General features: G+C 40.8%; 1 protein-coding gene across 2 annotated transcripts; it reads left to right on the top strand.

Annotated features, from left to right (window-relative positions):
- The first annotated feature begins 373 nt into the window (after nucleotides 1-373).
- Nucleotides 374-18,389, top strand: cry1b (cryptochrome circadian regulator 1b). 2 transcript variants are annotated; one of them, XM_026176553.2, is made up of 13 exons: nucleotides 374-514; nucleotides 680-809; nucleotides 969-1,154; nucleotides 12,411-12,519; nucleotides 12,900-13,042; nucleotides 13,168-13,352; nucleotides 13,446-13,534; nucleotides 14,058-14,198; nucleotides 14,310-14,621; nucleotides 14,951-15,102; nucleotides 15,576-15,778; nucleotides 16,798-16,935; nucleotides 17,317-18,389. In XM_026176553.2, the coding sequence occupies exons 3-13, from the start codon at nucleotides 997-999 to the stop codon at nucleotides 17,397-17,399; spliced, it is 1,713 nt and encodes a 570-aa protein (XP_026032338.1). In that variant the 5' UTR covers nucleotides 374-514; nucleotides 680-809; nucleotides 969-996; the 3' UTR covers nucleotides 17,400-18,389. The 2 variants fall into 2 exon arrangements, with proteins under 2 accessions (XP_026032338.1, XP_026032337.1); XM_026176552.2 differs by having other exon boundaries at nucleotides 374-518; nucleotides 680-1,154.
- Nucleotides 18,390-20,081: the final 1,692 nt, after the last annotated feature.

Raw genomic sequence — 20,081 nt, 5'->3', positions numbered from 1 at the left:
CCGACCAAACGCACGGTTGCGGCGCGGTCACGAGAAAGAATCGAGCACACCTGCTCAGAAGCTGGCCTTGCCGCGCGGCATGTGATCATCCGGGTACTTGTGGGTATACCACATAACTGAAACCGAAGTCTCCCATTAGCTGCCTTTAATCTCCCAGTTTAGACGATATTTTCGGGGTTTTCGCTTAAAAACGGAGTTTGTCAGAGATTGTATCGAGAAAACATCGAAATCGATGGTGGAACATTTAAAAATAACCGCAGATAACGCGTAAGCAGAGGTAAGAAAGCACATTATGGAAACGTGACGGGGAACACGTTGCATAACGTTTAATCCTGGCCAATCACGTCGCTCCTTTCAGCCCTGCGTATTCCTGTGGGTGGAGATGTTGATAGCGAGGACATCTTGCATGGCCGACTTAGGCTGGTGATGTAGTTTATGTACAGTGTTTAATATGTTAGTAAGGTCGAGAGAGCGTTGAATTTGTGCAGACTAACCCCGTTTGTGGCAACAAAACGTAAGTATGTACGCGTTTGTACGTTTTGCTAACTACTAGCATATTTTATATGGCCTTCGCCCAAGCGCCGTGTGTTAGCTCATCAAAACAATACATTTGAAACATCGTTTGACTCTGTTAATGTTCTGTTTTCGAACTTAATCATGTTGAATTATTCAATTTCAGCGTTGCTGCTAATTGAGAGAAGAGTTGCAGCCCCTTTCTGCGTCAGCTGCGGTTTCCACCTTTCTACACATGCATTCATTGCTGGTCAGCAGACCCAACGCTGTGGATAAATTCATGGAGCTTGGTTAAGGTCCGACAAACCTTTATCGCCATCCAGGAACGGAGAGCAGCTTTAAAGCTACTTCGGCCTTGGATGTGTATTTGTGACTTTGTTTTTGCCACAGAACAACGTTAGAGGGCGTCGTTTGTTGTTTGTGGGAACTCCTTAATACCTTTTTCACCCCACTAGTGGTAAAATAAAAAATAAGGGAGGCGACATGGTGGTCAATACCATCCATTGGTTCAGGAAGGGACTACGGCTGCATGACAACCCGTCTCTGAAAGACTCTATCCAGGGATCGGACACCCTTCGTTGTATTTATATCCTAGACCCCTGGTTCGCTGGATCCTCCAATGTGGGCATCAACAGGTGGAGGTAAGATGGGTCACATGCTGCTTTAGCTTTTAAGTATGGGTATATAGGAGTGTTATGTGGGTTAAAGGTTTGTTCTTGGTATTCGTTGTTTAAAGCTTGAATCTAGATAACATGGACTTTGAGGCAAACATCTTCATTTACTTTATAAACCTAATCATAACAATTGGTCACTTAATCCTTAAGCGCCTGCCACAAAGTTCATATTATTTAGATTCTTAAGACCTGTGGAGAGCTGCATCGCCACACAATATGGTGTGCTTTCAATTGTCAAAGGGTGTTTAGGTCAAACTTAATCCCTGGTTATAGTTGCTTAGTATCAAGACTTGTGGTATTTTTAGCAATCACCCAATCAAAACTTAATATTGTTTTAGTTGTAACCTTTATCTTCACTAACTGCATACACTCTCTCTTCACGTCGTTGCTTACACTCGTCCAGCTGCTTTTTAACACAAATATCTAATCAGACAATTGCATGGCTGCAACCTAATGCTTTTAGGCATATAGACAGGGTCAAGATGACTTGATAAAGTTTAAGTGACTCGTCAGAATGGGAAAGAAACATAATTTAAGTAACTTTTAATGTGGTGTGGTTGTTGAGACCAGATGGGCTGGTCTGAGTAGTTCAGAAAATGCTGATCTACTGTGATTTTCCAGTACAGCTATCCTTAGTTACAGACAGTTGTTTGAAAAAGAGAAAATACCCAGTTAGGCTGAGTTGCGTAGATCAGAGGAGAATGACCACACTTGTGGGTATTGTAACAACAAGTCAGGTGACCAGTCATTACACCCAAGGTATGTAGAAGAGCATTTCTGAACACACAATAGAGCTGGGCGATAGAACGATAACGATATGTATCGCGATATAACTTTTACTCGATAGAGAAATTAAGCTATCGCGATAGACCTCGCCGCTCTTGTCCTCTTAAAAAAAAAATAAAAAATAAAAAAAAGGTCAGCCAATCCAAATTAAGTGGCGCAGAGCCGAACCAATCACAGCCGCAGCGTCACGTCGCGTGACTTGTTACGTACAGCACAAGTGCCAAGCCGCACGTGTGTTTGTTTGGGAAGCAGCCAGCGGGTAATGGAGCCAGCGCGTAATGGAGGAAATGAGTGTGCCGACTAGAAAAATCAACCGAGCGTGACCGAAGAGAAAACAGATGATGGTTCCAATGCCGGAGAGATTGTCGAACGGAAGAGCCATAGAAGTTCCGTAGTCTGAAGGTATTTCGGCTATTTCAAGTCTGACAAAAAACAGTAGCGTGCACTGTAAATTGTGCCGAAAGCAAGTCTGGAAATACAATAAACTGGTGCATGCGTCACACTGTGCGCCACGTTATTGTTTCGGTGAAATGAATTTCTACAATACTGTTAATTCTACTCTCTGCAGTGTTTAAATGCTTACATATACACACAGTTACTGTCCCTCCACACATACGACTCGGTTCTGCTTCTATGCCCCAGCTTTGTTGAGGCTTCTAGACTTCTGATTGGCCAACATTTCTGCACGGTTAGGAATCTAGCGCCACCTGCTGCTTTGGCACGTTCATAGCAGCGTTTTCCTTCATTTCTCCCTTTAAGTGTGGACGGGATTATTTTTTAAAACGAAAACGGAAAATCTCAGTTTTCAAAAATACCCGTGTACGTGTGGACGTAGCCTCAGTCTCTGACTGGAAGCGCTAATTCGTCATTCGGCTTTTGTCAGACTAAAGTAACTGTTAAAACTGTTTGAAAAGCTAAGCTATACAACAAGGAGAGATTGAGAATTTCCTTTTAGTTCTCAGTTTATTTGATATTGACAAAAGTTAGTCAGTTTTGTCTGTTCTTCTGTAAAACAAACTAAGATTTATTTTTAGAATTAATATTTTGTTTCTAAGTGGAATTGACAATTTAGTCTGTTTCGTTTGTTCTATTTTGACACTTAAACGCTTTAGCGGCTGCCTTTTGTGTAGTTTGCAATATTTGCCTTTATTTATCTGAAAAAGTCTCATGTTCCTTAAGTACATCTACCCTGTTGAACTTATTATGGGAAATAAATATTTAAATAAAAACAAGCTGCTGATTATTTCACATTTTACTTGTGAGCAACGGCACATTTAAATCTTACAAATATAGTTATTTGGCTTATATCGTGATAGATATCGTTATCGCCTGAAATGAAAAAAACATATCGTGATATGAAAAAATCTCATATCGCCCAGCTCTAACACACAACATGTCAAACCTTGAAGCAGATGGACTGTAACAACAAAAGACTTCAGCAGGTGCCACAACCCTAAGCTTAAAAATGAGAAACTCAAGCTATGCAAAGATTGGTGTAAACAACATAAAAGCATGAGTTTATCGTGGAGGGTATTTTCTTCATACAGTTTGGATCCCTTAGTACCTGACCATTGTTTAAATGCCACAGCCTATCTCAGTATTGTTGCTCAGTATTGTTGTCAATCCTTTTATGACCACAGAGTGATCATCTTATGATGGCTGCTTCCACCAAGTGAGAAAGCTCAGATGATCTCAAACTGGTTTCTTGACCATCACATGAGTTCACAGTGCTCAGTTGCCATCCACATGTACTAGATCTCTATCCAGTAGAGCACCTTGGAGATGTGGTGGAATGGGAGATTTGCATGATGGATGTGGAGTTGCCCAGTCTGCAACAGTTGTGCGACGCTGTCATGTTAATATGGAAATCCCTCGGGAATGTTTCTAGCACCTTGTTTAAACTGGCACAAAATTAAGAAAGTTCTGAAGGCAAAGGGGGGAACCAACACAGTACTAGCAAGGTGTTACTCCAGCACGTTTTGTAGAAGAGTTAGGGGAGAGAAGCAGGGCAAAGTGGCTCTCTAACATTAACTAACTAGCATACTGTTTTATTAAAAAACGTTTGGTTTGTTTTCTGAAGTACTTATCTAATTCAGAATGGAGAATTATGTAATTGCACATCTTTCCATAGATGATGGGAATTTGATTGAACAAAAAAGTGCTCATTTTGATCAGGCAGACAAGTCGTTAAAATAGTAGTTTTAAAATATTTACATTCATTCTTTAGGGGGTGGTACTTTGCAGCTGTTTTTTAAGCATTGATTTGCTGCAATATTATAATTTTATGCCTATTATTTGGTCCTCTTCCAACAGCAAAGGTACACGTAATTGGAAAATGAGTACAACACTGAGAGAGGACCATGTCATGTCATGGACAAAATATTGAATTTGTCCCCTTAAAGCATAAATCTGCCCGACTAGTTTCCCTTGTAAGGCTGGACATTAATCAAATTTTAATATTGATCACAATTTTAGCCCCAACCAATATTAAAAATTTGTTAATAGAATTCAGAACAAACAAAATGCTACCTAATGGGGATTTATATTTCAGCAGGAAATTTATTGTTGATTTCTGCTGTGCATCTCCAGGTGCTTTTTTTTTTTTTTGCCACACTTTTTGAACCTCAGTGAGAGAATGACGGTCACACCATCATCATCATCATCATCATCATCATAAGATAAGATAAGATAAGATAACCTTTATTAGTCCCACACGTGGGAAATTTGTTTTGTCACAGCAGGAAGTGGACAGTGCAAAAGTTATGAGGCAAAAATTAGAATACAATAAGAATAAATACAGTACACAACTGTACAGAATAGAATAAAATACTATATACAGTAGAATAAAATAAAATAAATATACAATAAGATAAAAATAGAATACAAATACAAATACTATATACAACTGAGTAAAAATACAACGATGACAGAAAGGATTATTGCACTTAGTATTATTGCATATGTATGGATGTGTGTGCTTGATCAGTTAAAGTCTTTATTATGGAGTCTGACAGCAGTGGGGAGGAAAGACCTGCGAAATCTCTCCGTCCCACACCGTGGGTGCCGCAGTCTCCCACTGAAGGAGCTGCTCAGTGCTGTCACAGTCTGCTGCATGGGGTGGGAGATGTTGTCCAACAGGGATGACAGCTTAGCCGCCGTTCTCCTGTCACTCACCACCTCCACTGGGTCCAGAGGGCATCCTAGAACAGAGTTGGCCCTTCGGATCACCCTGTTCAGTCTCTTCCTGTCCCCAGCAGAGATGCTGCCGCCCCAGCAGACCACACCATAAAAGATAGCAGAAGCCACAACAGAGTCATAGAAGGTCTTCAGGAGTGGGCCCTCCACTCCAAACGACCTGAGTCTCCGCAGCAGGTACAGCCTGCTCTGCCCTTTCCTGTAGAGGGCGTCTGAGTTATGAGTCCAGTCCAGTCTATTGTTCAGATGAACACCAAGGTACCTGTAGCTGTCCACAGCCTCAATGTCCATACCTTGGATGTTCAGTGGTTGCAGTGGAGAATGCTTGTGCCTGCGGAAGTCTACCACCAGTTCCTTGGTTTTACTGGCGTTGATCTGGAGGTAGTTCTGCTGGCACCAGTCCACAAAGTCTTGGGTCAGACCTCTGTACTCCTTGTCGTCCCCATCAGTGATGAGGCCGACTATTGCAGAGTCATCAGAGAACTTCTGCAGGAAGCACTGGGTGGAATTGTGGGAGAAGTCTGCAGTGTAGATGGTGAAGAGGAACGGAGCCAGAACCGTTCCCTGTGGGGCCCCCGTACTGCAGACGACCCTGTCCGACACACAGCCCTGAGTCCTCACCAGTGTTGGTCAAGTTACTTGAAAAAAGTAATCAGTAACTAATTACTGATTACTTCCCCAAAAAAGTAATCCCGTTACTTTACTGATTACTTATTTTCAAAAGTAATTAATTACTTAGTTACTTAGTTACTTAGTTACTTTTTAAAAACACGATTTACAACCTGAAGAGGTGATAAAGCGATAGATCTTTCAGCCCAATTCTACTTTTTCTACATAATCCATCATACAAAATGTAATCAAATGGAAAAGTCTCTTTTTTTTAAGTTGTTTTATCATTTTTAATCTTTTAACTTTATGCATCAAGCAAAAATTTAATTATATGCAACATTCTCTGAGTTGAATAAATGAGTTTAACATTTAAACCTATTTTCTGCACATTCCAGCACATAAAATAAAATAATTTTTTGTGTTTACACTCACTCTTTCAAATAGATGCAAGTAAAACACAGCAGAACATAAATAAAGTCAAAGACTCAGCGGTCCTGTTGCTCTATTTTCACCTGTAAAGCAGGACTGCAGTAGGCGGAGGTTTACCCTGGTGCAGGTGTGCAGCGGTCAGTGGAAGGATACGGCAGTTTCTCTGTGAGTTTCCCATCACGTCGTAGCTACTCGGTGCTTGCTCGGAAGTTTAGGGGTTTTTTTCGCTGTAAAAAGAAGTTTTCTTCCCACGCACGATGGACGCTAATGTTTTTGTCACTTTTTATGGAATCAAACTCAAAGTAAGGTCAGTACTTCCACGCTTTAAACGCTGCATGCTCATACTCTCTCCCGCACTGGATATGTGATCCATTGTTGATCTGCACACAGCTGTTGTCACTAACGGCGCACTCGCTTACGTCACTGTCGTGAGACATTCTCGCAAAAAATCACGGTTTTAGTAACGCAGTAACGCAGCGTTCCTACGGGAAAGTAACGGTAATCTAATTACCGATTTTGCAATAGTAATCCCTTACTTTACTCGTTACTCGAAAAAAGTAATCAGATTACAGTAACGCGTTACAAGTAACGCGTTACTGCCCATCTCTGGTCCTCACATACTGTGGTCGGTCGGTGAGGTAGTCCAGGATCCAGGTAGTGAGGTGATGGTCCACTCCAGAGTTCACCAGCTTGTCCTTTAGAACCGAGGGAAGAATGGTGTTGAAGGCACTGGAGAAATCAAAGAACATGATTCTCACAGTGCTTCCAGCGGTCTCCAGGTGAGCGAGGGAACGATGTAGGAGGTGAATGACGGCATCATCCGCTCCAATGCCAGGCTGGTAGGCAAACTGAAGTGGGTCCAGTGATGAGCTTATTAGGCGCCGAAGCTGAGCCAGGACCAACCGCTCCAGGGTCTTCATCAGGTGGGATGTCAGAGCCACCGGCCTGTAGCTGTTGAGGTCCTTGGGGCGTGAAGTCTTTGGCACTGGTACAACACAGGAGGTTTTCCAGAGCTGTGGGACTCTTCCCAACCTCAGGCTCAGGTTGAAGAGGTGCTCCATCACCCCACACAGTTGGTCCGCGCAGGACCTGACGACCCTCGAGCTGATGCCATCTGGACCCGCTGCCTTCTTGCCATTAATCCTCCTCAGTTCCCTCCTAACCTGGGTGGTTGAGAGAGACAGGCTGGAGCCTTGTGTTGAGTGTGTATTGGATGCTGCAGTTGGGGGTGGGGGGGAGTGAGCAGGGTGAATAGAGGAGGTGTGAAGTGTCTGAGGTGGAACAGCAGCAGTGGGGGTGGGTGAGTCTGCAGCCGATGTTGCAGACTGCCTCATGGCTGAATCAAATCTGTTGAAGAAATGATTCAGTTCATTTGCCCATCTCACATCCCTCCCAGGCAGAGAGTTCTGCTGTTTGTGGCCTGAGATGGTTCTGAGGCCTCTCCAGACTTCACCAACGTTGTTTTGTTGAAGCTGGTTCTCCATCTTCTGCCTGTAGCTCTCCTTCCCATTCCTTATCAGTCCCCTCAGCTCTCTCTGCACCCTTTTCAACTCCTCTTTGTCTCTGGATTTGAAGGCCCTCCTCTTCTGCTTGAGGACGGTTTTAATTTCTGGGGTAATCCAAGGTTTGTTGTTGGAGAAACACCGTACAGTCCTGGTAGGTACAGTGTTATCCACACAGAAGTTTATATAGTCAGTAATGCATGTAGTAAGGCTGTCGATGTCCTCTCCGTGGTCATCACGAATCACCTCCCACACAGTCGACTCAAAACAATCCTTAAGAGCCTCCTCGCTCTCCTCTGACCATCTCTGTACTGTGCGGGTGGCTGGTGGCTCCCTGCGCACTAAGGGCTCATACACAGAGACAAGATGCACCAGGTTGTGATCAGATCTGCCCAGGGGAGGGAGAGGTGATGAACTGTATGCCTCTTCTGCATTGGCATACAGTAAGTCCAGTGTTTTATTGACTCTGGTTGGGCAGGTCACATACTGGGTGAAGGTGGGCAGTGTGGAGTCCAGTGAGGCATGATTGAAGTCCCCTGATATTATGAGAAGGGCTCTCGGTGATTGTGTTTGCAGTCTGCTGACCACAGAGTGGAGAGAGTCACAGGCTGCATCCGCGTTGGCCGAGGGGGGGACATACGCTGTTATCGCGATAACATGCGAGAACTCCCGGGGCAGGTAGTACGGACGCATGCTAACGGCTAACAGCTCAATGTCTCTGCTGCAGAGTTGCTCTTTTACAGTGATGTGCCCAGGGTTACACCATCTGTCGTTCACAAAAACTGCCAGTCCCCCTCCTTTCCTCTTACCGCTGTCTCTGGTCCTGTCCGCTCGCAGCAGCTGGAATCCCGGTAGTGTCACGCTTGTGTCCGGAGTTAGCGATGTTAGCCACGACTCCGTTAGCATCATGATGCTACATTGCCGGTACTCCCTCTGTGACCAGGTTAGCGACGTCATCATCATCATCATCTCAGTACAAGGGATAATAATCATAGCTTTAATATAAGGGCACATATCAGCAAATTCCTGGAGTGAAATTGCTGAAACTGTAGGAATCGATGTGAGGGAATCTAGAATCTAAAAAAAAATGTGATAAAAAACAGTAGGGGACCCAGGAGGTGAAAAGTCCCATCATTTTATCTGTCTCTACTGGCTAAAACACCAGTACACGCCCATATGACAATTAATACATAATGCACACGGCAACGTCCTCAGCCACTTACATAGGTCATGTTGTAGGCTCTGCAAGGATCCCCTGCAGAAGTCTAAATCGAGCCTCAATCAGCACCTGCATGTGCCAGTCACACCTGTTTTCTGCACCATGCAGCTTGAAGTTTCCTGGGTGTTTTGTGGATGAGTAACACTGCATTAAGACAGACGTATGAATGAACTATAACATTATGATTAATGTTGTTGTTTTTTTAAGCCTGCTGCTATTACTACATAGTATTTTGAGTAAAATTTCAAAGTGTGGACATTACTGTTTCAAGACAAACTGCCAAGGCTGACATTTTCTCTACAAAATGCCTTTTGTAGATGAGTTGGAAAAGATGGTGCAGAAAGCTGCATCTGGCCAGAAGGAAAAAACGCACAAACCTGGAAGAGTTGGCAAGATTTGTAGAAAATACACGCTGGCAATAAGCAGATGCATGGGTACCAACGGCTACACCCTCGCACCCACAATAAAGAGGATGTATGTTGCACGACAAGACGCGATAAGATGGCTGATCAGTTTGTTTCACTAACTCATCTACACAGGGCATTTTGTAGAGGATATGTCAGGTGTGGCAGTTTTTGTCTTGAAACAACAACGGTTTTCACCTTGAGCTGCTTTAGTGACCAAGATCTTGACCAATTCCAACTAGTTGGTAATATTTTTTTTTCTTGTTTTATAGTATTTTTTTTCTTCCCAGAATGCTCAAATAATTTTCATCAGATTTAGTAATTTAAAAATAAATGATGATATTGTTGATGGTTAATTGTAAAAATCTCCAAAACTTTATTCATTCTCTTTAAACCCACCCTTTGACATTAGTTTCAGTTTGATAGTGGATCTTGGGGGAAGCTGCACACAGTGCATATGTTACAAGAAAGCAGTGAGTGAATTATTTTTGCTATATTTATTTATTGCAGATGTTCATATGTTACATTACATTACTAGTCACATGTTGCACCAGTGTCCAGCTCTTTTTGTCTTTAAAATCAGTTCACTGTGGTTAAAAAAATATTTATTACTTATTTATTTATTGCTGAGTCTGTGTGAAAGAGAGGGCTTTCACCATTTATATCCAAAGAAGGACATATAAAGGTTGCAGGCAGTAAGCTTGCTGCCCAGCTACTCTGACAAGCTATTTTTTTTCCTGCTTACTGACTCTGCTGTTCAACTCTGAATCAGGGGCTGCAAATTAGGGGCTGCAAATCTGGGTCAGTATGTTGTTATGGTCATTACATCATCCATCCTCACTGCTTTGACCTATATTAAACACACACACCCCTTTAGTCAACTACACCATGTCATTTGTGTTATTACATGCACACTATTTTTAGCTTATCCCATACGTCTATACAGCCGCATTTGTTCACAATGTTGCAAGCAACTATAACTGCTTAGTTTTACTACCACTGGTACACTGATTTAGATTGAACGGAATATGTTTGAGTTCTTATGGAAGTGCTCTCCCTGTCTTGTCTCCATTTTCATGCTGAAACAATACAAACTGGTCAGTAATTTGTGCTTTGTAGCTTGTGAACCTTAATGGAAAAAAATGATGGATTATTTATTTTCAATAAATGCTGAAGAAAACCCATGTTTTAACCTTGGATACACTCTGTTACATAAAGCACTAAACTGAAAGGGAAAATTAGGCACAGAGAAAAAGCTGGCTGTAAATAAAAGGTGATTATTGAGACCTCAGATTGGTCGGAATGGCTCAGAATGGGAGCTGGAGTGGTGAGACAGAGAAGCATACTGGGGTTAGTGGAGCAGAGGTTTACTGAGGGAAGCTGACCAGACAGAACAGAATTCAGAAAGTAGGGAGTTAAGCTGATCTGTGCAAGCAGTGCCAGAGTGTTAAGCTAGATCTAGTAGCAGAAAACTGCAGTGAGCAGGAAGATTTGCAAGGTAAATGGAAGACGGCACAATTTCTAATACTGCACACATGCATATAGAGACACTAAACTGGAGCAGAACTTCACCAGCTGCACATTAGTCAGTTTTCAAGTCTCTTCAAGCTCAGCTCTGACACATCGTTGACTCCACTAACCATCAAACACACCCATTTCCACTGCCACAATACAGCAGACGCACGCTGCAGCACAGAGAGAGGAGGGGAAGCCACTCCAGAAGTGATTATAGGTCAGTGTGACCCAGAAAGGAATATCGAGGGAGTGTCAGAAGGGAAGACCAGTGTAACAATGGGAAATTAAGAAATACTGTAATCTGTGGGAATATTATGATACATTACTTCCATAATGTATCATTACTTCATTACTTCCATACAGTTAAAGGGTTTTTAATTTGTAGAATTAGAAGATAAGAGAGCCGTTATTAAAACTCTTGTGGATAATAACTCGAGTGTATTAAATGAGGATATGAAGGCATGAGAGTATTTGTCAGAAGATACAGGTAGTGTGCTGATAACTGATTTTTAAAATTTACTCCATATCTGCTTGCCAAAGCCAAACTCTTTGTTAGATCTTGAATTATATTATGAAATCCTAGTAATAAAGCAATTATTATTTTTAGGTTGTGGTTTAGGTGTCAGTTACTATATAAATGCCACTCGGATGTTAATGGAAGACAATGGACGTGACTTAAGGATTTTTTTTTTTTTTTTAATTATGTTAGATGTTGTTGTTTTTTTGTTTGTTTGTTTTTTAGTTTTGTTTTGCTGCTGGGTTTGTAGATAAATTGTTGAGAAAATGTTTGTTTAAAGGCATAAGTCATGAGTGCTCCTACAGTATACATGCTCTGCTTTTTTGCCAGTAATATTTACAGCAGTTTCACCAGAAGAGGGCTGCATGTTCACATGAATACACTGCAGTATCTATGTTGCTGAAAGAAACTGTCTGCTGTTTATTTATTGTGTTTTGTCCATATCTCATGATGTCATCAGTGATGTTCTAAAATTATATATATTTTTATGATGATGGTGGTAATGAAATGGAAATATGTTAGATTTTTTTGTGTTTTCTGTCCACAAATGCAAAATAATCAAGTTTTGGCAATCCAACATAATGCATTTTTGGACATGCAACAGTGCAACATGGTGCATTTGAACCTTTCCACTTTTAAAAACGTCTGGCACCATATTGTCTAATATTTAGCTCTTTAGACCTTAGAACCTGCTAAGATAACCCAAAATGATAGCAGAAATTAGTGAAGGTGATCTCTGCCCTTGAAAAAATGGAAACTCTCATAGTCATCAGAAAACGTCTATATTCAGGTATCAAAAGTCATGAGTGAGGGTACCGGAGAGCTTGTTGCATGTTGTTTTATGGGAGAAATGGTTAATCTACTAAAAACTATTTCTATACTGAATTTATTAATTGTAGTCTATTACAACTTTTCCATTCCTTGTGCCTGTTATCATTGGTCATATGAGACTGATACGGTTTTACTTAATCAATCAATTGTAGCCAATTATTTGATCCTTCTGGGGTTTTTCTTTTAATTTTTTTGTTTGCTTTTTTTAATAAATAGGTTTTTGCTGCATTGTTTAGAAGACTTGGATGCCAGCCTGCGCAAACTCAACTCCCGCTTGTTTGTCATTAGAGGCCAGCCTACAGATGTCTTCCCTCGTCTGTTTAAGGTACGAGTTTTGGAATAGAAGATGCAGTCCTGCACTTTACTTTTACTTCAAATAAACCTAATATAATGAAAGGGATTTAAAAAATAAAAATAAAAAAGGTGCAAAATTGTGTCTGCTGAACTTAAACAAAGGAGATCCAAAGTTATTACATGGATGTTCAGACTGAAAAATCTATTTCCCAAGTGTGTGTGTGTGTGTGTGTGTGTGTGTGTGTATATATTTGTTAGAAAAACACATGTTTCTAGTTGTGTATGAAATGAACTGTATGCGATTTTAAGTTAATCACCGTTCCATTTTGCTGTCAATGACTTTCAAATGTTGCATGCATTCAATAAAATGCAGCAGATGTGTAAACACTACTGTTTTTCGTTGTTACCCAGGAATGGCAGATAAACCGTTTATCTTATGAATATGACTCTGAGCCTTTTGGCAAGGAACGTGACGCTGCCATCCAAAAACTAGCCAATGAGGCTGGGGTGGAGGTCACGGTGCGGATTTCACACACCCTCTACAATCTGGACAAGTGAGTGACTGTATAGAGTAATTAAGCTGAAAGTCTCATAGTAATGAACCAATTTTAAGGCAGATTGTGACCACCTACTCTGTCTCTGCAGGGACTGCCTTTTAATACATTTTTCTCTTTCATAGGATTATAGAACTTAATGGCAATCAGCCTCCACTCACCTACAAACGCTTCCAGGCTGTAATAAATCGAATGGATGCCGTCGAGATGCCAGCGGAGACGATCACATCTGAGGTTCTTAAAAACTGTGTCACACCAATCAGTGAAGACCATGATGAAAAGTTTGGGGTGCCCTCCCTTGAAGAGCTTGGTAAGTTTTTGTGTTTATGTGTTTTCTATCATCCATCTGTATCAGAGTTGGGGGCAAACTGCAGTTTTTAAGTTGAATGTGGTACTTTTTCAGGTTTTGAGACAGAGGGTTTAACCACAGCAGTGTGGCCTGGAGGAGAAACTGAAGCCCTCATGAGGCTAGAGCGGCATCTCGAGCGGAAGGTAAAAATACATCTTACTGAGAACAAAGTGAAAAATTAATTTAGAAACTTCCTCGGGTTTTATGTCTTAAAAAAAGAAATGTCTTCCTTACATGTGCAGTGAATTGTTCAGTGTATATACAGGTGTAAGAGAAATATGCACTTTAACTGGATGATCGCTATTTCTCAGATTTTTGACTACATTTCTTTATTGCTCTTAACATAGTACATCATGTGCATAGAGGTCAGTAATCCAGTTTGTGTTTTCTCTTTTTTCCTCACATTACTTCCAGTATCAAACCAGCTGAGTTCCTCTTGCATTATTTTGCGCTTAATTATTATTAATTTATTTTTTTTGTACTGAGCTATAACAAGAGTGTAATATCTGTCAAATGTCGTCATTAATGATCTTCAGTAGTGACTTTATTGAAGGTTAAGTTTTGCTGTCGGAGACTCAGAAATGTAACATCTCATTTATTGTCAGTTATTCAGATGAAGCTGACTAACCTTTTTTATTTATTTATTTATTTATTTATTTTAAACAGGCCTGGGTTGCAAACTTTGAGCGTCCACGTATGAACGCTAACTCTCTGCTGGCCAGTCCAACAGGCCTCAGCCCCTACCTGCGCTTTGGATGTCTCTCATGCCGGCTCTTCTACTTCAAACTTACTGATCTCTACAGAAAAGTACTAATGCCATAGTATTATATTTGTTGGGCTTAGAGGCTTTAGCGTCTGTTTTCAAATTTGTATTTTTTTCTTTCATAAGCCTAAATCAGCTGTCCATCATCCCATCAGGTCAAGAAGAACCACACACCACCACTGTCCTTATACGGCCAGCTGCTGTGGAGAGAGTTCTTCTATACAACTGCCACCAACAACCCCTGCTTTGACAAGATGGATGGCAACCCCATTTGTGTCCAGATACCCTGGGACCGAAACCCAGAGGCACTGGCCAAGTGGGCAGAAGGACGAACGGGCTTTCCTTGGATAGATGCTATTATGACCCAGCTGAGGCAGGAGGGGTGGATCCATCATTTGGCAAGGCACGGTGTTGCTTGTTTCCTCACCAGGGGAGACCTCTGGATCAGCTGGGAAGAAGGCATGAAGGTAAGAACGGAGAAAAGGGAACAAGTGCTTACATGAGGCTAGATTTTCTAAAGCCAAAAAAAAAAAAAAATCTGAAGATGTAGAGGAGTCAGGTTTATTCCCAGCCTTATTGAAGAACAATATCCTGAAAGGTTATTATAGATTTTTATGTCCAGTGAAGCCAAAATCATGTTTCCTGCACCAGATTTAAGTGCACATGAGTCACTCTGGTTATTATTCATTGTTTAAAAGTGCACTTAAAGAAGAGTCAGAGTAAATTGGGTACCTTGCTGTTGTCTTCTTTCTCTCATTTGTTGTTGACCATTTTCTGTTTGCTTTTTTTAAAACAGGTTTTTGAAGAGTTGCTTCTGGATGCAGACTGGAGTGTAAATGCTGGCAGCTGGATGTGGCTTTCTTGCAGTTCATTTTTCCAGCAGTTTTTTCATTGCTACTGCCCCGTGGGATTTGGACGACGCACCGACCCAAATGGCGACTATATACGGTCAGCGAGACATTTTATGAAGTATCACATGAAAATAGGAACAATAGTGTGGGTATTTGTGTATCCCTACAGTCATTTCAAGTAACTAAGTACAATCTCATGGTTAACTTGTGGGGAGGGTTTTGTTTTTTGGGTTTTTTTTGTAGCGTCACATGGGTGAGGTTACAAAAGAGAACATTGAACTTTGTTTAGCACTTTATATAATTGTTAGTGTATTTGGGATAATGTGGCCTGTGTTGCACCACAGAAGTTCTCCTGAATATGAAATGTGATACAGTCATGTGGTGTAATTGGTAAACACTGATGAGAATTTGTCATGGGACAAAAAGAATGCACTTTGAGCCACAGTATTAACTGCATGTGTGCCAGCTAATGTAACATGAAATGCAGTACATCCATGAACTTGGACCAGTCTGTTACATTAGTCTACATTACATTGTGTCATCTTCATCTGATTTTGTGTCTGCTTGCAGGCGTTACTTGCCGATATTGAGGGGTTTTCCAGCCAAATATATCTATGACCCTTGGAATGCCCCAGATGAAGTACAAAAGGCAGCCAAGTGCATCATAGGAGTCCACTACCCCAAACCCATGGTGAACCATGCTGAGGCCAGTCGCATCAACATTGAGAGAATGAAGCAGATTTACCAGCAGCTTTCCTGCTACAGAGGACTGGGTATGGATGCCAGCTAGATACTAATTAAATGTCATGGCATTATTAATTTTGCTAAGTGTACCATTCAGATAAACATTTTATCTGCTGTTTGTGAGGATGACTGATCTTGTCCTATGACTTTTTTTTTTCTCCTGATAAATGCACAGAACCTTATTATACCTTCATTAGGATGTATTAGGATAAATTCTAACTCATAAGTACAGGTGACTGCCGGAATCTCCATAATACTCCTACCATCGTATTAAATTACATCTGCAACTCAACACACAGAGAATATGTCTGTGAAGGTTCTCAGTCATCCAGGTCATCGTAGTCAAAGGAGCTTGCAAAGAAAAGCGTCTGGACTTCTTTAAGTTGCTTGAAGACGTTTCACCTCTCATCCGAGAAGCTTCTTCAGTTCTAAGGTCAAATGGTGGAGAGTCCCAGATATAAACCTAGTGGGAGTTTCCCCCCACAGAGGGACAAAAGGACCCCTGATGATCCTCTAATCGCCTGAGCCAAGGTGTGAAACTGGGCGTGGGTCCCAATCAGCCAGAGTTTCGGGTGTGTTCATTGTGAAACCTGGTCCCACCTTATCATGCGAATTCCTGAGGTCAGATCTCCCACTACTCCCACTAGGGTTATATCTGGGACTCCCCACCATTTGACCTTAGAACTGAAGAAGCTTCTCGGATGAGAGGTGAAACGTCTTCAAGTAACTTAAAGAAGTCCAGACGCTTTTCTTTGCAAGCTCCTTTGACACAAAGAATATGTTTGACACATGGTAACAGTTTGAACCCAGAAGTAGTAGTAGTAGTAGTAGTAGTAATAATAATATCCATCCCATTCATTTTCTTCCAATTATCCAATTTTCGTGAGTGGGCTGGAGCCTATCACCCACTCTGTTGCAGGGCTAATAATAATAAATATAATTGTTGTTTGTTTGTTTTGTTTTTTTTGTTGTTGTTTGTTTGTTTTAAAATAGCCCAATAGTTAATATTTTAACTATTTTAATTTGAAATCCTTTTGTTGTCTCACAGGTCTGCTGGCAACAGTCCCTGCCAATTCCAACTTTGGTGGAAATGGCACTAATCCCAGAGCAGTCTGCACAGTGACCAATGAAGGTGCAGGAGGGTCCTCTAAAGACCCCTCTGTGCAGGTGGGAATGTCTCAAACAGGTACGTATTGAATATTTATTTATAGTCACACCTACAACATTGAAAATCTTGATTTATTGCAAAATACAATTTCTGAGAGTCATCAGACTCACACTAAAATAAATACTCATGAGACTGCAGTGGTAGGAAGGGTAATGTTAAATATATGAATTCCCTACCTGTAGGCTTTTTGATAACTGTTGAGAACTAGAAACTGAGGATTAGGCTTTATTACAGAGGACAGCTGAATTACTGTTGTTCTCGAGAAGCTACTGGAAACCGATAAAGCCGAGCTAAAATTGTGGACTGAAAAAATTAACATTTAGCATTTTTGTACATTTTGCGAATAGGCATGTATGCAGTTTGTTTGCAAATTAATTGTATGTTATGTTTTTAAAACAGAACGAGCACAGTCTGTGCAGAAGCGTCGTCATGAAGAGACTCCCCTTGAAAGCAGCTCTAAATCCTGGAAGCAGAGTAAATAGGGTGCTGAAGACAGAACAAGGATTCCTCAGTCTGTCTGTATCATCTGGGTAGCATCCCCCCTGCATTGCCCCAAATAACGAACAGTAATAGCTAAAAGTACCAACCATTGTAGAGCACGAAAGGGAGGGGGGAACTGGATTTATCTTCTATCTTTTGACTTTTAGTCTTAAAAACTCTTTAGTACATGACATTCAAATTATCAGGACTTGACTCGATCGGATACATTATAGATCTCAGGAACAGATGAAAAGTTAACAGAAGGAATCTGCAAAAGGGGTAAAGCAGCAAATACAGCTGAGTATAAAATCTTCTCATCAGGATGTTGTGAAGCTACCTATTGTCTTCCACTACAATATGTAATTGTACAAATGCTGAAACTAGTAGCCAGTGCGCTTTACCCCCCCTACACTCCACATTAATGAGGTCAGAACATGATCAGGCTCTGATTGGAAGGTGAAACACAATCAGTGATTTTCAGACAGCCTGATCTGATGCTTCAGCTTCCACACTATATGTAAAAATGTCAGAATAAAAAAACTATTCCCATTAGAGTGACAGAACCGTAGGAGTTTTTTTTTTTTTTTTGTGTTCAGCTGACACTATCACTCACTTTTAGTAAACTGACTTAAAGTAAAATGACCTGGATAAACTTTCTTTTTATTTTTTAACAGCCCTCTGTATCTTTAGCACCATTATTACAGCCATACAATATTGATTGTAAATAAGGTTAGCACGTTGTTAAAGCAGGCCATACAAAAGGCGTCATACGTTTTGTAAATATTTCTTTTTAATTTCCAACTTTTGTATATTTGGTAACAGGATCTCAAAATTCCTTTGTAAATAAAGTTACCAAAAAAAACTCTGGGGGAAAAAAGTTCTCTGAAAATGTGCAAGCCCCCCCTCCCCCCTTCTCCCATGTGATCATAAATCTGTTATTTTTGTATCAATTACCAAATTACAATTGTATTGAAATAAAGGATGAAATATTATTGCGTTCTCATTTCTTATGATACCTCAGATGTTTGTTCCTGTAACTCATTTCATGCTAATTTTATTCACTGTTTGCCTTCTTCAATATTCCAACCTGAAGTAGACACTTCCTCAAATTTGTTTCACAGCAGACATATTGACTTGATAAATTAAGCATTTGTGGCATTTTAACCACGATGATTCACTTCCAAGTGTCCCAGGGAACCGTATGGATAACGGCAACACCCCCCCTAAGAGGAATGAAGCTGTCGTTAACACACCTGCTTTTCCTGCTGTGAAACTTCAACTTGTCTATGAAAAGTCATGTGTGGTTGGTGCCAAGTTGGAGTTATCCAGCCACCATTTAGATCCAATTTACATGGTGACAGATTAGCCAAAAGACCCTTCCCTTTATTCACTGACCTACTGAATCTGCACTAAACTTGTCTGAAACCTACGAGTAAGAAATGATGTCAGGCCCTGCATTAAAACATTTAAACAGAAGTTATATATTGGTCTGAACCAGAGTTTGTTCACTCGGCATCCTTTATGAAGTTTGTCCACCTTTAAACTCAGGCTGTAAATGTTGCAACAGATATTGTGAAAGACTGAAACTATCCCAGCAGTTGTGTGTATTTAGAATACAGAACTGAGGCTCATTTCTTCATTTTACAGGAAAATAGTTGATTTGTTGAAACGTGTATGTATACATTATACATGGCATATAAGCCAGCACAGCCTGAAAACTTGAATAAGAAAGCTTAGCCAAGGAGACTTCAGGAATGGGTTTCTGGGCTTCTTGGATGTGCTGCACACCACGCCATGTTTTCAGCTTGTAGCCATTTGGGAATCAACACACAACCCTAGTTTATCCCTGGAGTTGGATACCTTTTTTTTAAAGCTTGATGGTTGAGATGTCAGTGCTAAGTGGACAAAAAAACCCGAAATTTCTTTGAAAATAGTCAGGTCCAAGGACTGTACAGAAAAACCACCTATATTGTCCAAAGAACCAAAGAAAAACTGAAAGACATTTAGAACAGCTGGAGAACCATTGCTCACTTTTAAAGATAGAAGAAAACATAACTCCTTGGAAGCAAAAGAAAAAGGAAAGGTGGCTCAAGACTGCAAAATATGTTTTGTAGTCTACATCTCTAAATTGATTAAGAATCCCTGTAACTCAAAGCGGGAATAACCCCCCTTTTAGTTAGTTAACCAATCATATCTGTTGGTTTGGTTTCCTGTCTGTGTGCTCCTGATCAGTTTCATTAGTGAACATTTGATTGGTTCTGCTTTCTATCGTTCTTCGCTCCAAGTCGTCTTCTCCTTCAGCGTTTATCCACCTTTACGCATTTATCCAAAAGTGCTTTGGGGTCTTTCTGGCCTCACATTGTTCTTCTGTTGGATTATGTTTTGTTGGAGACTGTTTTTTTTGTTGTTGTTGTTGTTGTTGTGTCTTTTTGACTTTCCTGTCTGAACCCTGCAGCGCACTTTGTTACTTTGCAATTTAATCAAAGTTCATCTTTGTTTACTTACCAGCTTTCGTGTCTGCAGCAGCTGTGTTGAGATTTTGAACTAAACCGTTCACTTTGTTTTCACTAGAGTAACACAAGGGTCTGAATATTTTAGGGGATTATTGTGCATTAGCGAAGAGGGCACCTCGTGAGTCACGTTGCTGCGAAAAACGCGAACAAACCTCTTGTGGATGCACTGAC

Source organism: Astatotilapia calliptera, chromosome 7 (assembly GCF_964374335.1).
Source record: "Astatotilapia calliptera chromosome 7, fAstCal68.1, whole genome shotgun sequence".
Taxonomy (NCBI): domain Eukaryota; kingdom Metazoa; phylum Chordata; class Actinopteri; order Cichliformes; family Cichlidae; genus Astatotilapia; species Astatotilapia calliptera.
This window is presented reverse-complemented; position numbering and strand designations above follow the sequence as displayed.

Excerpts from the sequence above, each read along its gene's own strand:
- cry1b (XM_026176553.2), top strand. The coding sequence starts at position 997 with ATGGTGGTCAATACCATCCATTGGTTCAGGAAGGGACTACGGCTGCAT. Across the intron at positions 13,353-13,445 it reads GCCCTCCCTTGAAGAGCTTG|GTTTTGAGACAGAGGGTTTA; the intron begins GTAAGTTTTTGT and ends GTACTTTTTCAG. Across the intron at positions 14,622-14,950 it reads GCTGGGAAGAAGGCATGAAG|GTTTTTGAAGAGTTGCTTCT; the intron begins GTAAGAACGGAG and ends TTTTTAAAACAG.